Here is a 20,583-nt window from a genome sequence, read left to right on the forward strand (position 1 = left end):
TTCCTAGAATGCCCAACAGTTAATACTCATACCAGATATGTCAGTGAGGGATTTATTGCCTTGTAATTTTTTTTATTTAAAACGCTTTGTTTAAAATATTTGTCCTGTCCTTTATCCCAGATCCATGGACAAGTAACATTAATTTTGAAAAACTAGAACAAATCCATGGGAATACATATACATATAGCATTTCCCCATCTAACATGTTTAGAATTTTAATAGTTAAACTGAACTCTAAAAGCCATAGTTCCAGAATGTTCACAAGTAGCTGGACTACTTGTATATTTTAAGGGCATTTGGCAGAATCACACTGGTGTGTAAAAGAGGTCATAATGTAACCCAAGAGGTCACAACATAATAGTGTTGAATATTATTACAGCCCAATTCTAAATACTGTATGTTGACTTAGAAATATGGAATACTACTGAACTTAGTAGAACTTAAATTTCCTTTTAAGTATGCTTAGGAATGTAGCTTTAATATCTCTATAGTTTATTTAAAATAGACACTTTCTTAAACACACAACTGTTTGCAACTTTTAGCATGCAGTTCCTGCTGTTGAACGTTAATAATCTTAGCAGCATTGTATCTATTCTTGGAGCTGCCATTTATAAAACTCATCTGAATCCCTATTTTGTATACACATTACTTTAGTGTACAATCCAATACATGCCTACTCAGAAGTAAGTCCAATTGAATTTAATGTGATTTCCTCCTAGGAAAATGTGTATAGGATTTCTGCCTGAATATGTTTTAGGAACAATCAGGAATTGTGATTAAATTTGCTTCAAATATACTAAAACTATCCAAATAACCCATTTTTAGTTAACTTTGAGAAGTGGTCTTGTTCTATCAAAACATGGATAAAAAAGATGGGTGCATACTGCTCCCCTTGTGGTATCAAAACCAGAAACCAGCTTCTAGGATATCTTTACTTTTCTATGGGTTATATACTGTATAAATACATAAGAATACAATTCTTTTAGATACCGATATAGCTGGATTTAAAATAATCTGGGACTGCTGCCTATCTGTTGAGCCATGATCCTCAGCATCTGAGAATAGACCCACACGGTTTTTCCCCTTCAGTATCTCTTCCGTCTCACATGCCCTGCAATAAAGACTTTACTCTTGCAAAAAACACCCCCCCTAAAAAAAAAACCCACACACCTGGGAATAGTTCCTTGCTGCTTATCTTTGTGTGGAGCCTCATACCGGAGTGGGGGGAAAACCCTTCACTTCTGGAGCAGCCTTTGCCAATTCTAGCTTGGTCTGATGGGAGTTGTAGTTGAAAACATCGGGAGGGCAACAGGTTGTTGAAGGCTGTTCTGAAGTACCCAAGTCTTGGGGGTTGTAAACTTTATGGGGCCTTTAGGCACATTTGAAAACCAGAGAAGCAGTTGTTAGATCTATCTAACAATAGGTCCTTCTTTCAACCCTAATTTTAGCAGTTGTGGGGGGAGGACCTTGTGTGTGCCAGGGAAGGCTTCTGTGGGTGCATACACAGGTGCAAGTGCCGCACTGAAGACCCTTCATATCCTCCAAATGTTTAAAATGTGGGCATGACTAAACACAAATTTAGGTTTCTTCTATAAGGTTTTGTTTAAAAGGTGCTAAAGCATTGTTTTTCTGCTACTGTAAATGTTCACTTGTACCTGAAGAATAAAGAAGTGTGTTGTGGAGGGAGGTGCTTAATTTTGCCTACCTGTTTTTCTGGTACTATAGGTTTGTTAGGGTAAACACAGAAAACTGTTGAAAGAGTGGGTGCACGCACCTGTTTTCTAGTCCGAACCTTCCCCTGCTCAAGCTGCTTTTCTCTCAGAAAGATATGTCAGGTTTTTCAATATAGCATTCAGTTCATCCTTAAAGTGCTGGTTGAAAGTTTTTATTTTCTGCTGCTTTGTCATCTTTTTCTGGTATATAGCTTGAGTATTCTCCGTGTAGTCTTAAGGTTCTTAGTGATAGCAAATCAAGGGCTTTTCTTTGCAATTGAAAAAAAAAAGTGCCCCAGCTGCACTTCAGTTTTGGGTTTCTTGTAAAAGATTAGGAGCGGGGAATAACTCCAAAGGTAGTCATAGGGTAATAGAAAGATGGGCTAACTTGGCAGAGAGTAGTTTCTGGTACTGTACTCCTTTCTGTTGTGGTATCTTTGTGCAATTTGATGCTCTGGACACAGATCAAGAGTAGCTTTTTGTGGTTTAATTATTAAATTGGACTATTCTGCATCTAGGAAAAATAATCCAAACTAGCAAATGCTGCCTATCTCAAATGTTTGTTCATTTAGCTTCATACATATTTCTTCATTTAGCTTCATAAACCAGGTATGATGGTGTGCTTTTCCTCCTGGATGGAAGTGCACAACAGGGCTTGCTTTCAGATTTATTGCTGCTACTACTTCAGCAGTACAAGAAACTGTAAGGTTCCTTGGTGTTCAACTGGTGCTTTATTAAAACGAATAAGGCAGCAGATGCTTTGCATAGGCACATTCTTGCTGAAGGTTCCCCCTCCCCCAACAAATAGATGTGTTGGCAGCCCAGTCCATTTATGAAATAAATGAGTAGCAAATTGCATCAATATGAATTGGTTTAAGTTTCTTCTAGTACTTGAGAACTTCAGCCGGGAAATTCCACCCTTTTAGACTTGCTTAGAAGCAAGGCTACATCATCATCATCAGCTGGTCTGTTTCAGATTGCAAGCTAGAGTTCTTTCTCTTTCTTCTTCAGGAAAGAGAAAGTTCTGCCTGCCACAGTTCCCACAGGGCAGCCCTGTTCAACACACAGGCAGCATTGCTGAAGTTGTGTGTGGGAGGAGCCTTGTTAGCTATACATTGTGTAGAGGAGCACATCACTAACGTGATGTCAGATGAGGGATGGTCCTGCCTGCCTCTTAAATAAGAAGCGGGTGGTGTCAAAGCTATGTGCAAAACTATCTGCATTCTTCTGTTTGGTAATCTCTCTTAAATTTAGAAAGAATGAATGCTAAGCAGGGGGCATCACAGGAAGCTGCTTTTATATCAAGTTGGGCCATTGGCCCATCTAATTCCATATTGTCAGCGCTGTCTGGCAGTGATGCTCTAGTCTAGGGGCTTTAAAGCAGGTTCTTTTCCCTTCCTGGAAATGCCAGGGATTGAATCTTGAGATCTCATCTTGCAAAGAAGGCACTGAGCTGCAACCCTTCCTCTTACACAGAGCAGATACCCTAATGGAACATTCCTTTATAACTGTGTATCAAAGGAGGTGTGCCTTGAATTGCTTCACCCTTTGTAGTTTGTCATGACAATTGCACTTTGACAGTTGAAATTAACGTAGTAAAGCATAAGCTTCAAGAGGCATCACTTAAGAATAATATTTTATTTATATGGTGCCACCCAGTTTGGGAGAAAGGTGGGCTTATATGTACATGAAATGAACACATTATAGAATCGGTGCATGTTGGAGGCACCCACAATAGTGTCCATGGCAAGGGCCTCAGATTCGAAGCTTTCTTTTAAAAAAGTAAGTCTCTAGCCCTCCTAGAAAGAAAGTAATGAAGCAAAGTGTGCAGCTATCATTCTAAGCAATTTCTGTGAAATGAGTCCGCCTACTCCCTGTCATTTTTTAGCCAATCAGTGAGTTGTCAGGACACAAGGCAGTAGGAGTCCCTGGGGTCCTAAATAATTACTATTTCCCCCTACACTTGGGTGCACCTTTCCTGCTTCTGTCTTATTTTCTAGTCCTTGAGTCCACCCATTTGCTGCTCTGCTTATTTTGTTTTGCTGCCTATCAGCTACATGGAGCAGGCAGCTCCTTCAGAGACTTTAAAAAAAGATGTGAGTTGAGGTAATGACATAAATTAGTCATGGCCATTAATTTCAATTGGTCTACTCTGAGTAAAAGTTTATTACAACCCATAATAATTATAACATTTCCCCTGGTTGTTCCCAAGTTGCTGTTGCTGTTGTGAGGGGGGGGGGGGAGTGGACCCATGTAAGAAACATTATCTTCATCACCTTTTCCTCTGCCTGGGATTGTTCTCAAATTGCTTGGGAAGTGGAGAGCATTATCTTCTCATCGTACAAAATTTAAAAATTTTGAGAAGCTTGTAGGTGATATTCAGCCTCAAACGTTACACTAGTTTGGGCCAGTATCGCTCAACTACAACTCTGGTGATTTATTTAATTCATTTTCTGTGTTTTTTTCCCTTTTCCCTTTTTTAATGCAATAAAGATAATATGCGTTTGTATTTCTAACTCTGCCTCTGTATGGCTGACTGTAGCAATCGAAAATTATTCCTGGATTCAGTTATATTTTATTTTCTAGCTCTAATGTATAGCAACACGCAGCATAACAACCAAGACTTAAAATTGTGTGGAAAAGGAAGTTTTTCAAACATTTTTTGTTTACCAAAAAAATTTGAATGGATTTTTCCTAATTGGAACAAGTTTTGTTCCTGTGTGTCTCCTTTTTCTGCTCTTTTGGAGATGGTAGTCATTTTGTATTAGGCAACACCTCTGGTAGCAGCCATTTTGTGACTTTGCCCTTGGTATTGCCCTTATGTAGATTGTCAGTTAGGAATAAAGACTAAGGGGTTAAGCTGAACCAATGGCAGAATATCTTAAAGTACCAAATTAACTCCATTACAGCACTCATTGGTCATATACGCACCCCAGCCGTCTATAACTATATTCTATCTTCTGAGCTTTCAGAAATGTCCATGAAGTTCCACCATAGCACAGCAGTTTTCACTTTTCATACTCTTGCTGTAAATGTCTTTGGTTTTACAATAACGATGGATTAGGCTAGCTTTTTGAACTTAAAACATAGAATTAGTTCTCAATAAGGATATGTTTTACTGCTCTCCTAGATGATGATCTGTGAAATTTTAAGAGCACACTAGAGGCTTTTAATGAGGTGGGAGGTAGTTTCTCTTGTATCCTCTGCACCACAGTCAAGCTGCTTGCAACTTCTCCTTCAGCACCTTGTTGCTAGGACCTCAAATGCTGCTGTGCACCATATTTGCACTGCAAGGAAGAATGTGTTATGCCACTTTGTTCCAAGAGGTAGTCATCCCAGCTTTTCTTCACCTCCACCTGTTCTCAGAGTAGAATACATCCTGGACTGAACAGGGCCCAACACCCAGATGACTTCACCAGTCCAAAAACTCATTTCAGAATGGGTTGGGGTGGGTGGGTGAGGAGAGAGGCAATGCATCACTAGTGCATTGCACCCCTTCTCATCTTTCCAAAACCAGTCACTAAGGTAGGCGCCATGCCCAACCCAATAACTGTTTTAAGGAAGCAGATAAAATAGATGTTCCCTCAAAGCTGATGTGAATATCAGTCGTCATAGGAAAAAATGCAGACTGCTTAACTTGACTGAGAAGGACTAATTGTGGTCAGCCCATTCACTATACCTCAGTATTGTATACCTCATGGTGTTGTTGTGATAAAATCGGATAACTCAATGTAGAGTGCCCTGAGTGAATGTCTTAGAAGTGCAGGATATATGAGAATACGCTTTATAAGCTCAGGACTCATATACGGTAGCATTTTATCATTGTAGAGAACTGGATCAAACTGATCCTGTATGTTAAGTACTTGTGCTCATTGTTATAAATAATCTAACAAACATGCTTTGCCTCTAGTCACATATTATGGTCCTTCCCATTGTCCAAAATTATTTATTAGCTGTTCTACCTTAAACAGTGACTTCGGAGACATAAATGCAAAGTACTATTAAACATAAATTTCTTCCTAATTCTTCTAACTTATATTTAAATACAGATTTGGGAATGAAATTCAAGCTATGTTTTAATAAAGTTAGTGTTAGGAGTAGAACCTGGAAGACCAGGGTTTAAATCTGTACTCTGCCATGAAGTAACTCTACCTCAGAGGGTTGTTGCATGGAGGAAATGTGAAATGTAAATGTAGACATAATATAGTCAGTGCTGAAAAAATAGAAAGTTAGGCAGTGTAGAATAGCTCTTTCATGTCCAGTTGTCTAACTCAGGGTATTGGAATCTGAACTTCAGTCATGTGAGAAGTGCAAGTGTTCATATGTGTAACTCATAATTCTTTCCTTCTTAGGGGAGGCCTCAGCAACATGTTGTTCCAGTGCTCATTACCTGATACCATGGAGACTGTTGCAGATGAACCACGCACAGTTCTTCTTCGCTTATATGGTGCCATTCTACAAATGGTGAGTATTTGGTGTGGGGGAGTGGGCTGATGTTTAAACATCTTGCATTAGAATAGGCTTGAAAATATTAAAATTAGATTTTATTGCACATGCATACTCTGTGATTTGAGAGCTCTTCAGTTTAGATTTGTTCATTTCTTATTGCCTAGAAATTGCTTTCTATGAAGATCTCGGATGTATAGTTTTTTTTAGTTAGTTTTGCACTGTCTTGTCAGTATGCATGTGGACGTTTCCTGGAGTTTTACTATTCAGAAAAATTGTCACTTATTACCCTCTTTGTGCTTTGCAGACTTAAACTGAGAAACAGCATTCATGGTAAATCTGATAACTGTCTAGAATTTCGTTGAATCATTAACTACAAGCATATAGCAGCTTCAAGTCTTTCCCCAAAATTCCTTCCAGGAAACATGTACCAAGCTTTTACTGTCAGTAATCTAACAGCATTTGGTAGAAGCACTTCATTTTCCCTTTTCCCATTTTGTTGCTTCCAAGTGCATTGCTCTGGATGCATGCAGATGGAAATTGAAAATTGAGGCCATGATCAATTCACTGGTGCCGTACCTATGGACAAAGGATTCCCACAGATCCAATAGTGCTCCTGTTTATTTATGTCAGGGTTTTACATTATGCTTCAGCCACATTTCCGGCATGATTCACAATATATAAATGACAGGATAAAAATACAAAACCCAGAATTGTGATATGCGTAGCTGCAACTAAAAGCAGTTGAACTTAAAACATGGGAGAATACATGTCTGTGCTTGGTGCTGAAAAAAATAACATTGTGTGCATCAGACAAGCTTCCCTGGAAAGGGAATTCTACACGCAACACCAAGTAGGCAGTTTCTTTAGTTGCCATGCACTTGTTTCTGATGATAAGGATGCCTGGAGGAGTACCTCCAGAGATGACCTCCAATAATGGACATGCTGACATGGAGGTGGGCCTTACTTCTGGTACCCAAGTCTCAAGCTATGTAAGCCTTTAAAGGTAAGCATCAGCACTTTGAATTGTACTTGGAAATGGACTAGAAACCAGTATTCTTTAATTACCTGTGAGGATAGATCCCAGTTAATAGGAATATTTTGAGCCAGTTGCAGATTCCAAGCAATCTTCAAAGGGAGGCACACATACAGTTCATTACAATAGCTCAGGGATGGCAAATTAGATCTAGCCCACTTGTCAGTGGGAATAATTGGGAGTCTAATCAAAGTGTGTTTCTGATTCTTCCTTTCTAGCCCTGGCTGGACTGCAAAGGAACATTAATGCTTCAGTTGCAAAAATCGGAGGCTTGCTCAGCTTTCCCTAATGAAAATAGGTCTTCTGTTTGGCAACAAAAACAAGTCCAGCTTGGGGCCGGAGTTGAGTGCAGTTAGGAGCTCCCAAGTGGAATCAATCCCACAGAGCTTTTATTTTGCACCAAATTTAAAAGGTGCTGAATGAAGGCCTTGCTTGAAGAGGAGCAGTTAGGAGTGCACTATAACACTCCTGATTGTTGTTTCGCAGCTGTGGCTGTATCTGCTGTACACCTGACGTCACAGGATGTTGGTGGGTTGGAGTTTTCCAAGCTATATTAGTTTTCCAAGCTAATCCTAGAGGTTACCAGGGTATGGTCATGCTATTCCTGTCTAGAATGAGACTGCAGCTGCCATAACAGTCTTAAGTAGATGAAAAACACTTTGTGTCGCAGAAACTACCTGAGTCATGTGACATAAGTGGATCTAGGAGCACCTCTTGGACTTCTCTGTTGATCCTGTGGGAATCCTTCACACACAGGTACTGCACCAGCAGTGGACTGAATCATGTCACATATTTTTATGTAATGGTTGTGTTTAGCCACAGAATTTACACACAAAAATGCAAGTCTGTTTATTTCTTTTAGACATACGATTCACTGTGGCATGTCTGACAAGAGTTGTAATGTGCCTCTGAGTAAGTTTTCCATTGAGCAGGAAATGGCCTTAGGTCCTAGGTATAGATCTTGGTAGGTCTGTATTAAAACAATATGTCCATGTAGACATTGACATACTCCTGAATTTCCATTTGTGAAATGAATACACGTACAAGATTGTTGTCACTTCTGTGTTTAATACACAACACATTATCATTTAGAAAACGACCATGCAATTTAGATTTAACGTATCCTGAATTGCTTTCTGACCAGCTATTTTGAATCTAGATTTATCAACAACTGTGCATTAAAGCAGTTAATGATGTAGTAATCTTGCTAGAGAGTGTTGAACTCATTGGCAAAATACAGGTAATCTATGACTAGTAAAAGGAAGATTTTCTCCTTGCACTCTCCAAGGGTGGCAAAATGAGTTCTGCTGTAACACTGAACAGCTGATGCATTATGGATAAAGGGATAAAGAAAATGCATTCACATATCCAAATGATTATAGCAGTGGGGTAGAGTTCCCACTCCTATGGAGCTTCCTCATTATAAACATATGGTTAGCCCCCAAAGTATCTCCACTTGCTTGTACTCCATGTTATAAAACTGATATACATGCTATTTCCATATATTGAATTGAAGTGTTCTGCATGCCTTCATATAACTGAGAACAATGAGATTACTGGGGCATCAGTTGGTGCTTGTAAGTATGAAGCTCGGATTGTGTATTGCAGTATACAAAATACTTGGATTGGAAATATGTAAGCAAGTTACTGCTGCAATGTCTTTCTCTGGTCCATCTTAGCAATGTATTGCAACGAAACAGTGGCTTGAACCATTGGCACTAGAACTATCAATTAAACTAACAGTCTAGCGATAGTTACACTGAATGTTTTATTTTAACAAATTATTTAAGCCACACCCCTGGCTTTATAAAATCTTCAATGTATGAGCTGATTGCATATTATAAGTAACCTTTATTTGTACAGGCTGCCTGTACAAAGTAGTTTGTAGAAATTAGGGCATCAGTGATTTGCTAATGTTTTCATCTGAAAAAAATAAGGCAGCGTTTTCAGGATCTCAGTAGTAATTTCCATCATATCTGTTGTAATCATAGTACTCTGAAGAAATTTTCCTATGAATATCCAAGTTTGGAGAATCCTAAACCAGAACATGGGCACATACTGCTTTCCCTCAATACCCACTTTTTAAACAAAACCTTCTGTGTCCTTATATGAAGAAAATAGCACTGGAGCTCAGACTTTTTCTCCAAGATCTAGTTTGGCCAATTATTTGAGTGTTAATATCCTAACCTTTTTTGTCTTGGTATTTAAGATCTTTTGAGATTTCTAACTTCCTTTATTTCCATAGTGGCAGTGAAATGACTGCTCTTGTTGGTGCAGTTCACTAAGGGTTAAGTAAGCAGAGACAGTCCCAAGGTAAAACTTTCAGATTATATTGAGGGTTTCAGTATAAGCATTTGTCTTTTCCAGATCAATCTTCAATGCATAAGCAAACTGATTGTGCTATAGATTTAGATCTTCATCTGAGATCTTAAGGAACTTCCTTGTACCAAACAGGAATAAATTAAAAGAAAAAGAATTTCAGTGATGCTGATATTTTTAAAAGTTCCAGGGATGCTGGTTTTAAATACTGATGCACATACGTATAATTTTCTTGCACTATTACTTACCCTCAATATCCATCTGTATGGCTTAAGACAGAAATATAGCTACCACAATTCCAGCCAGCATTAGCAATCATCGGAGTGATAAGAGTTGTAGTCTAACAACATCTGGAGGGCCATGTGTTCCCCATCACTAGTTGAAACAGATGACATTTTGATTATAACTTAATTCTTATTTGTTTATGCCTGCATGCAGAAAATAATAGTATCATTATCAAATACACATGTAATCTGAGGTTCAAAGTTTTGCCCCGCCCCACCATTCGTTGAAAAATTTACCATAGAAAACCAGTCCAGTAAATTTCAACTAAAGCCTTCTTTAAAAACAAACACTATTATTTACAAGCTAACAATGACTCCAGTTTGCTTGTCACATAAATTCTGGAAGACACAAATGTCAGTACATACTGTTCAATATAAATTGTTTCAGGTTGGCTAAATTTACCATGCAAAAATTGCATGGGGCCTCCCTTAGTTATAGCTGTTATTTTAAGCCACATTTTATGCATGCATGATATGAAGGCAGGAAGTGAGCTTAGTTGGGTTGATCTGTGTAAAACGTGAAAGCCTGGTTGAGATTACTATAGTCTCCAATCACATAGGTGAGCTACTTTTTAAACAAGCTGAATATTTGTGCTTTTGTGGAATTGCTATTCTAATTAAACATTGGTGTGTTTGAAAGGCAAATGCACATGCTATATCTAGGATTCCCCTTCAAAAATCTGAAAGGATGTCTTAATAGCAGCAGTTCAATCCTGTTACACACACACACACACACACACACACACACACACATGAAAACTAGAGTAGTTGTTGACACCAGTGCTTAGCTTTAAAAGGATTCATTTTTAGAAATGATTTCCTTATAACAAAGAAACTAATGTTGGTCCAACAAAGCAATTTGAATTTGGAGTTCAAATACAAGTTCTTGCTTCTGTACACTGACACAAAATACTTTGCAGAATTGTTCATTGTTTCAAAGTAGTACTTAATACCCATATATCCCAATTAAAGGAAGAGCTGGCGATAAGGGCCCATGCCCTATTTTTAATGGCCAGGTATAAAACTTGGTTTTGCTATTACTAACTGTAAAATCACAATATTTCATAATAAAGGAAGCATTTAAGACTACTTAATCTTCCTATAGTCTATCATTCACAGTCATTTTGAGAAGAAGGTTGTGAGTACTGACTGCAGTTCTGTGGTATTGCATACCTACTTTTTCTGCTTGTAACTAAACAAATATATAGAATTCTGCAATTGTAAAACTCCTTTACTGATGTGATTCTTGCTCTTAATGTCTTGTAGCAAGCAATAACCACAAATGCCTCTTAGTGGCAGATAATTTGATAGCTGCACTCCTGTTAAGGGGACACTTGTTTTGTTGGGTGGCGTTAAGGGTCTTCTGGGGGTGATGTACCATTTTAGTTGTATGTGCATGTGTTCTCTGCTGCAGGCTTGTCCATGCGATCGTGCCTAGAGCACTCTGGTTTCCAGGTGACAGACACGATTCACGGTATAGTATGAGATCTCTGAAGTTGGAGCATTCTCTACGGGTTTCATTTCTTTATGACTCAGAGTGTGAAGTTATCATGAAAATGCTTGCCTTATTCACATTTTTATAATGTCCAAACTGTTGAGAACTGACTACCAAAATAGTGCATTAAACACCCCACCTTCCTTTTGCTCCTTTTAAAGAATGGTAACTTGATCAGAAGTAAAAAGGATTAGGGATGTTCTTGGTGTTAGTAGGACTGTTGTAATAACATCTCTTATTCTTTCTGCTTTAGCATATTTTATTAAAAATAGTTGACACCACCTGTTTTGATGTTTCTCAGTCTTGAGAAACCTCCCTCTGTAGTCTCAACGTTGCAACTTTTGTACTTATATTTTAAGCCTGGAATACAATTGGGTACAAAACTACCAGAGATAAGTAATTTCATCTTGTAAAGGTTAGGTGCATGGCCTGCAGAACTGGTCAGGATGATAAATAATGCCAAACTCTTGCTAGCTTTTATGATGGCAGAGGAATTGCCACTCTGTCATTTTATTACTAAAGTCTGTATTTGGGTATTGACATAGTAAAACTGAACCTTAGTTTTCCAGGCTGCATTTCAGTTTATACTGGTAGCTTTTCTAGTGCTAAACTTCAGAACTTATTGTTATTACATGACAACCCAGTACAAATATGACCAGCTTCATATTTTGGATGTCCTGTCTCCTCAACTGGATTCATATTATCATGGAATTACATTCTCGCCTCTCATCTGTTATATATAAATAGAAACTGTGAAAATCAAAACATAATGTTCAGCCTAAAGTGCAGTAATGTATGGTAATCAGTATTACTAGTTAAATTTTGCTGTTAAATTAGCCTTGCACCCTATTTTCATTTTTAAAAAATCAAATTGTACTACAAAAGAAAGTTTGGGCCACAACAGTGAAAATGGTATCCCCATCACTTCAATTTTATATGGAAGATCTACACAATAGCGGTTTGTGCATTTTATAGTATTAAATTGGAAAATGACTACATTATTCTCTAGTCTCTTACTTCATCAGACTACTTTGGCCTTGAGAGACAGAGGTGGTAGCATCTCTTCATGTTTAAGAGACCAACTAGCTTATTCTATTAAGCAGGTCTTGCCAACAAGCAGGAAGGAGTCTGACAGCATGATTACACAAAGATGATGTATTAGATGCCTGCTCATCTCAAGCCTCTGCAGGATATCAAACAGCTACAACAGCTTTTTCCTGCAACACAATCCCGTTAGCTTAGTTTTTGGTAGAAGCTGTACAATAGGTTTCCTGTTATCTCCTTGGAAATTGGCCATTGTCCACACAATAAGAGTCCTGTTTTAAGAATGTACTGGGTCACTATCTAAGCAGGTATCTGGAATGTGGGCAAATTAGTCTGGTAGTTTTTGCTTCAAAGTTCATGAAGCAAATACCTGAATATACTTTTAGCTTTAATGCTTTCCAGGCCCACTCTTTTTTTTGGTTGTTACAGTCAAGTGTAGTATAGAATTCTTTTATTTGGATATCATATCCATAACATTTTCTTTCACTTCAAGCTAACAAACCAGTTTGGACAACTGAGTTTTTTAGCGAAGTGTTTGAAGAGTACTAATGAAAAAATTCTGACCAGTCTTTTCAGTGTGTAATCCAAGTACGTTAGGTGGGTACTTTCTATGATCCTGGGAGAAACCTCTCTAATCCAATTTGCTTCTGATAGATTATACCATCACAGGGGAGCATCAAGCAATAACTACTTCTGGGTGATATGCAGCTTTGACTGCTATTCAAGAAGTAGCCAAGGAGAAAATGGGGGCACTGACACATTATTTGTATAACATTGCTATTTTAATATGCAGTTGTAAACTTGCCCTTGTGAATATTCAAGATATGTGTGTTCATTGAAAGGGATGTAGTTTTACTGTAGCATATACTTATTCTTCTTATTTATAGCATTCTAATGGAAAGAATTATTATTTATGGAAAGCCATTTATTTCAAGTTGGAGCAAGGCAGCTGTGAGAAATTCATAAGCTTTTAAACAATTGGTATTGGTTATTTGTCCATTTGGTTCTTGATTAAGGAATATTAGAGCAGAAAAAGTATCCTCAGTTCCATTGTCCTCATTTAATTTTAATAATTTTAATTGAAGGCTTCCTTTAGGGGCCTCTAAAGTAGCGTTGCAGATTTGCATCATTAGTAGCTATAGTAAATTACTGCTTAAAGGAACTGCAAAGTGGAATAGGCCTTATAGCTTTGAAGTTCTTAATGAACTACAAAGATTTTATTTCTGCAATTATAGTAAAAGCATGTGCCATTGAGTCCAGAAGCTAAAGCACAACTTGGGACCTTAGAAAATGCTTTGCGATAGGTCAGAACAAGCACGCTTCAGTTCACTAGGTCTGGAACTGAAAATTGCTTTGCTTGCTTATATTGCTTTGAGAAATGACGTAAGATTATATCTAAAATGCCTTAAATATTGTTGTTACTTTACAGTAGAAAAGAGATCTGTCAACAAGTTGTAACTGGGATAAGTGAGTGCCTCCTTTATGTGTAAAACTAGATAAAGTATTATGTTTAAATAGTTTGTGAATATTGCTATATTTCCTTTAACTTGTTTCCACTGTTCTACTGGCTTGCTAGCTTGCATCTTTGTTGCAAAACTGAGTTTATAGTAAAGCTTCACTTGGTCCTTCCATATTTGGATGCTTCTGTGTACGGTACTAGGAATTTTGGGCTCCCAGCTGCTGTAGTCATACAGAAGACCACATCTCGTGCTAGTGGTCTTGTATGTTTTGTCTCTATAGGCAAGCTGATATATTAGGTTTCAATGGCACATCCTTTTTTTAAGTACCTAGAGTGATGTCTCGTGTGAAGTTGCATTTCTCAGCCTAATACTCGGTCAGATGAATATCAAGTAAATAGCTGTAAGACTTTCCGAACCCTCCTAATTGTGATGGCTGCAACTTATTGCTTATGTTGATTTTCAACATCTCATTGTAAATGTTGACTTTTCTCATTCATAGAGGTCCTGTAATAAAGGAGGATCTGGACAGGCTCAGAAAGAAAATGATTTACAAGTAAGTATTATCATTTTTTTTTGTTACCATATCAGGCTGCTGCTATAAAGTGCAATATGTATTTGCTTTTTTATACTCTTAGATCTGTTTTTTTTTTTAAAAAACCAATTTGCTCATGTCTAGGTCCTGTTTGTTTGCTCCAGTGTTTCAAAAACAGTGCTTTCCCTACCTGTCTTTGGGTTCTTACGTTCTGTAATTCTAGTCTAGAGGGGTCTGCATGGTTCCCCTGCATAAAATAGGTTTCAGTAGCAAGTACATGACATGCATGACTGATATTACAGTTTGTAAACAGATTTGAGGGGTAACGCTTCATCCTATGGGTTCATACAATTTATGCGCTTTAAGGGTTGTTAACAGTAAAGCATGCAAAACTTATGAGGCTATTTCTAGGCTATTTTCTTCTGTCCTGTCACATTGTGTAACCCTGCAGCTGTGTTTGTATATAATTATGTAGTACCGTAATTCACACTGCAAGGTACAGCAGTTCTTCATAAGCAAATCTGTTTAAGAAAAAAGGTTGCAACTTGCTGCCTGATCCAGCACAGACCTGCTGCAGAGAAAGTACTGCAGCCTACCAAAAGGTCCCTCATAAGCAAATTACTCGTAGGGGGGAGACCTTTGAGGAATAAGAATGCATCTTAAAATAACTACTTAAACATGGATCCTATCTCTGAATCCTGAGTCTACATTTTTGTAAATGCCTAACTAAAACACTGAAGGATTAACCTTGAAAGTCTCCATTTGAATTAGTCCAATAACTTTGAAGTTAAAAATTAACACCATTCATTGCCTAAAGCTTATTCTCAAATTGCTTTCAAGAGTTCTTTGAGTAAATCATTGGTAATTATAAAAGCCTTTATTTCCAAAGGTGCAATGAATCATTCATAAGATAAAGACAAAACCGAATTGAAACTAGTGTATTTTTACTGAAGTACATCTGAACTAAACAATTAGATCTTGGATCCAAAGTATATGGCAGTACTTTCTATGCCTCTTTGAACTAGCAAACTTATGCAGACTACAAACATCATTTCTAGAATCACTCAATGAATCACATCAGCATTCTGCTTAAAAGACGGTCAGTAGAACAGTATATATTGGTATTTAGTGTAGTGGAATGTGTGCTGTAGGTCTACTTTGTATAAAACTGGCTACCATACATTGGATTGGAATTAATATGGTATGCCAAATCTAATGTAATCACTAGTTTTAGAACTGCAAAGGTAATAGCAAAATCAAGGTTAATTTTTAACCAACCTCATAGCTTAAATTGTTGTATTTTATTTTTATATTCAGTGCAAAAATTCAGTACGCAACACAAACAGTTAAATATTTAGAATTCCAAGTCTTCGTTGACTATATATTGTGAAGGATGAAAACAGCTGTTTTCTGTTAGTGATAAATTACAGTTTAAGAAATTAATACAGATACAGATTTGGATAGTTTTGGTTAATCAGGAAAGTATTCAGTGTACATGGCCTGACTGAACAGAATAAGATTCTTAATCAGCTGGTGCTATTCAGGTCCTATTAAAAATTGGGGGGGGGGAGACTTCCTCTTGAGCAGTTGTGAGCAGCCTCTGGCCTATGGGCCAGATTACCTTGCCAAAGGTCCTTATTTAGCTTGCAAGGTTGTTTCCTCCCCATTCTTGCCCACCTGGCATCATATGCAACATCAGGTGTAGGGCAGTAAAAGTTGCAGATGCAAATGAATAATGGGGTATCTTAAAAGTGTGCTCCTGGTTTGTTCCTTTTCCAGCTGGATTTGTGCTATGGTCTTATGGCTGGTGAAAGTAGTAGTCCAAACATCTGGAAGACACTAGATTGGTGAATGCTTAGACGAACTTAAAGAGGCGTATTAACTCTCATAACAGGGAACTTTTGTTTGTAAACTCAAATGGTACTCATTTATTATTTTTAAGCCACTTGTTCTCATTCTTAGACTGGAAGCTAGTATTACAACCCACCCAGTTGGTCAACAGGTAGCCAGTAATAAATTCTAATACTGTGATAGCATACTCTAAGTCTTACACAGTTTTTATTGCACGTTTTGCAATACTGTAGTTTGAATACTGCAATATTCTGTATCCGATTCTATATCTGAATCTAACTGATAGTTGTAAATCTCTTTTTGTTAATCTCCTCAACTGTATCTCTCTTCATATTATATATATAATATAAGTACCTGTTTCAGTTACTTTGTTTTCTTTAGGGTGCAGAAGCTGTGGTTCTGGAGAGTGTTATGTTTGCCATTCTTGCAGAGAGAGCGCTTGGACCAAAGCTCTATGGAATCTTTCCACAAGGCCGGCTGGAGGAATTCATTCCTGTGAGTGCCAACTATTAGTATGTGGAAGTTGTAACTGAATAGGACTGTGTCCTTCCTTGTGGTGCTAGCAAAGATAAATGTGGGATATCTGCTAGTGTGTAGCTTTCTGTAGTTTGATTTGGCATAAGGAGAATGGAAGCTGCTGTCTCAGTTTTTGGATTTAACTCCTTATAGCTCTTAATTAGGGTGGAGCAGAGTGTACTGTACCCTACTCGGTAGTAGAGGAACCTGTGGTAAACTATAGCAGTGGGAAACCAAAGTGCACCCCACTCACTTCCTAGGTTCCTTATATTTGTTTTTATCATTATAGGTTGGTTGTTTCAACAATAAAGTTGATATTGAAATTTCCAATGCTTGTATTCCTCCTAATTAATATCCATGCTATATGTTTCAGAGCAGGAAGTTGGATACGGATGAACTGGGCTTGCCTGATATATCAGCAGAAATAGCTGAGAAAATGGCTAGGTTTCATGGTATGAAAATGCCATTTAATAAAGAACCAAAGTGGCTCTTTGGAACCATGGAGAAGTAAGCAATTGTAATTTTATTGTCTATAATGTTAGATAACTAAGAGATTATTTATTTAATAATAAAATAAAAATAAAAATTGTTATCTTACATTATTAAATTTGTATACCGCTGTATACCCGCAGATCTTAGGGTGGCTACAACATAAAATCACAACATAAAAACACTGTATATGTGTATATATATAACCCCACACATGTTAAAAAGGGCATTAGATGTTGATCAGCCAAAGGCCTGGTTAAATAGGAACGTTTTTGCCTGGTGCCTAAAGGTGTATAATGAAGTTTAATGCCACTTATTTCAGCTCAAAGGAGGGGTTTATTGGAAACTTGCCTCCTTTTTTATGGTGTGGAAGGTATCTTTCCTTGGGTTAATTTGCGGTTGCCAGAAAGTCCCTTATAAAGTTTTTGTTTTATTTTTATTATACAATTACTTTGTGATGGTTATGGGGAGAGGAGGGGGAACTGTAGAAATACTAACTGTTCAACAAAATCTTTGTGCAGGTACTTAAACCAAGTGATGAGAATCAAGTTTACCAGAGAGTCACGTGTTAGAAAACTGAACAAGATCCTCAGTTACAACCTGCCTCAAGAAATGAAAAATCTACGGTAGCGTTCTAACTCTTGACAATTTTCATTTGCTTTACAACTCTCAAGTGACTGCAGACATTTTCAGTCAAACATAACGTTAACTAAAGAAACGAGCAAACGCTTCCTTGACTTGCATTTTATTATTGTCAGTGGATATTCCTAAACATCTAAGTATATAATTACATTGTAGCCGATTCAGACAACAGTGTTTTGATTGCTTAGCTTGGAAGTTTCCTTTTTAGTGCACCACACAATGAAATTCCAATATAGTCAAATGGTCTAGCGTTCATTGGGTCTGTGCACAATGTTTCAGCAAGTTAGGTCACTTCTGCAGAGTGTTGTCCATTGCAACTTGGATCCATAGAGATAGTCAAGGTAATTTGGGTTCCATACTGTGGTATAGCAGAAGTCTTTAACCTAGTTCTCCAGTGAGTGAAATAAATGATTAGATGCTTTAGAAATGAAAGCTGCTTCTTCCTTGGAAATATTTTAACAAGAGACTCTTACCATGAATTATGATGCCAGCTTCGCTGTCCACACATAGACAGTAAAGGAATCTCTAGTAGGTCTCTATGGCGGAATGTAGACTTGTTAAAAATAATAATTCTGAAGGCACTACGTGGTTCCTCTGCCCCACCATCCACAATAAGCATACTAAAGGGAGAAAAATAATTTGATACATTAGAATCTCTTAAGCCCTCCAGACAGACCATCACTGTTCCTAGAGTGTGGAAAAGGAAAGCCAGCAAGTGCCTAAATGCACTTATTTGCAGTGCTTTGCCTTTTACTTGGAGTAGGAGTAGGTACAAGAAAAAGCAGCTTTAGTGGACACACAACTTGAGGAGCTTTGATTGAGAAGCGTTGTAATGTCTGCTCCTGAGGTTCTTCAGTGGAGGTAGGCAGCAGAGAGCTGAAAAGTATTCTTATTTGCCGTACACTTTCAACACACTTTTCTTGCTTGTCTTTTACTGCTTAAGTGAGGGAACAGTTGACATTAGAACTACTATTCAGTTTAGCTCTTTTTCTCTCTCTCTTCCAGGTCCTTGCTTGAAGCTACTTCATCTCCAGTTGTGTTTTGCCATAATGACTGCCAAGAAGGTACCATAACACTGTTGCATTATTCTAAAAATGTAATAACTTTGCTCGAATGTTGGTCTGTTACAAATTAAAGTCATTAGTTTGAGATAAATACCATATCATAACTGAAGGAATATTCTGTTTAGAATCTAGAACTGGTTTTTACTGGGGAAAGGTCTTAAGGCTGGAGGGAGACAGGCTAAGTAGTGATGCAAACCATGTTGTATCTTCATTTTTTGCAGGTTACAGTGAAGAATAATCTGGACTGTATTAAAGCAAATCAACTTTGTACAGTAGCTCCTGCTTATATTGTATACTGTGATAAAATAATACGGCATGGACAGTGCTGTTCTACAGCAAGTTGCCAATATCCCATCACAAGAAATGGAACCTAAGTTGAATAGAAGTAGGGATAGGTTATTTCAGTCTTTCCCAGTGCTTATTACTTTATATCTCTCTTCTCCCAGGAAATATTTTGCTTCTTGAAGGTAGAGAGGATTCTGAGAAGCAAAAATTGATGCTTATTGACTTTGAGTACAGCAGCTACAATTATAGGTAAATGTTGGACCTTTGTATTTTTTCAAAAATGAAATTTCCATCTTAGTTTTCCAGCTTAGTTTTCCTCAACTGTATTTCTGTACTTAGCCTTTTATTGTTTTATTGAGATTTCCAGTGTTTCCCAAGTTTAATAAAATAACTTTGTGTTTGCATCTAATGCTTGAAAATCAGACTACTTTGCTAAATACTGGAAGGATTTTGAAAGTTTTTGCTAGATACATTTTGATTGTGTTTATGCTAGACAGTAGCATTAAAAATTGCCTGTATGTACTCACTTTCAGTTAGTAAAATGTAGCTGCAGCATTTTGTTTTCTTCTAACATGCTGTCTTGACGGTACCTGGCTAACTTACTGGTGTTGTTACAAATGGAAATAACATCCACTGATAATGTTTATGGTAAAGCTCATGCTTTACATGTATAACATCCCCAGTTCACTTGTTTGTATTTTCAGTTACAGCAGTTGTTTGTTGGTTAAATTTGTTTGTTGCTTTATCTTGCATAAGGTAACCCAAAGCCACTTAAATCCTCAACAGAGATACATTAAACCAAGAGGAAAAAGTAATATATTAAAAACATCCTCCTCACTTCTAAAAGGTCACAGATAGTTAATGACCAAAGACCTCGTTATAGAGGAAAGTTTTTGCCTGGAGCCTAAAGATATATAATGATGGTGCCAGGTGAACATCCCTGGCGTAAGAGTTGAACAATACTGGCCTAGACTAATGTGATATTTGATGCTAAATGGCATCTGCAAGCTTCTCAAAATTAGGTGTGTATGTGATGGTAGTGATAATTTTTCTGCCATTGTACTGTGATCTCCCTTCCCCAAACACATTGGGAACAATCAAATTGGTGGTAATAATGATGCTACTTGAATCCTGCTCCTTTAAAAAAAAAGTATACCATATTACTGTGAATTCCCTATACAGTGAATTCTTAGTGAATGTCTGGTCTTTACCTCCTGCACAGCAGAGACATGCCTAAGCCTCATTCCAAAGTTTTCACTTTTGCCTGTGCTTGGAAGGTGGGATTCTTTAACATCTACCCACATTTACTGTGTAATCATATTTGCAAAAAAATAAGCTTCTAGGAGCAACCTGATCTCAGATATTGGATTGAAACTTGTTATTAATATATATGACATGGATTTCTATG

At 37.5% G+C, this 20,583-nt stretch overlaps 1 protein-coding gene across 1 annotated transcript in view; it reads left to right on the top strand.

Annotated features, from left to right (window-relative positions):
* CHKA (choline kinase alpha) overlaps nt 1–20,583 on the top strand; it is a 28,138-nt gene that overhangs the window by 2,800 nt on the left and 4,755 nt on the right. Inside the window, exons 2-8 of the mRNA XM_083602321.1 lie at nt 6,065–6,176; nt 14,296–14,349; nt 16,561–16,674; nt 17,069–17,202; nt 17,706–17,810; nt 18,832–18,890; nt 19,337–19,424. Coding sequence (XP_083458447.1) covers nt 6,065–6,176; nt 14,296–14,349; nt 16,561–16,674; nt 17,069–17,202; nt 17,706–17,810; nt 18,832–18,890; nt 19,337–19,424 — 666 coding nt within the window. The remainder of the gene's footprint in view (nt 1–6,064; nt 6,177–14,295; nt 14,350–16,560; nt 16,675–17,068; nt 17,203–17,705; nt 17,811–18,831; nt 18,891–19,336; nt 19,425–20,583) is intronic.

This window comes from Podarcis filfolensis (assembly GCF_964270895.1).
Source record: "Podarcis filfolensis genome assembly, chromosome: 1".
NCBI classification, from domain to species: Eukaryota; Metazoa; Chordata; class Lepidosauria; order Squamata; family Lacertidae; genus Podarcis; species Podarcis filfolensis.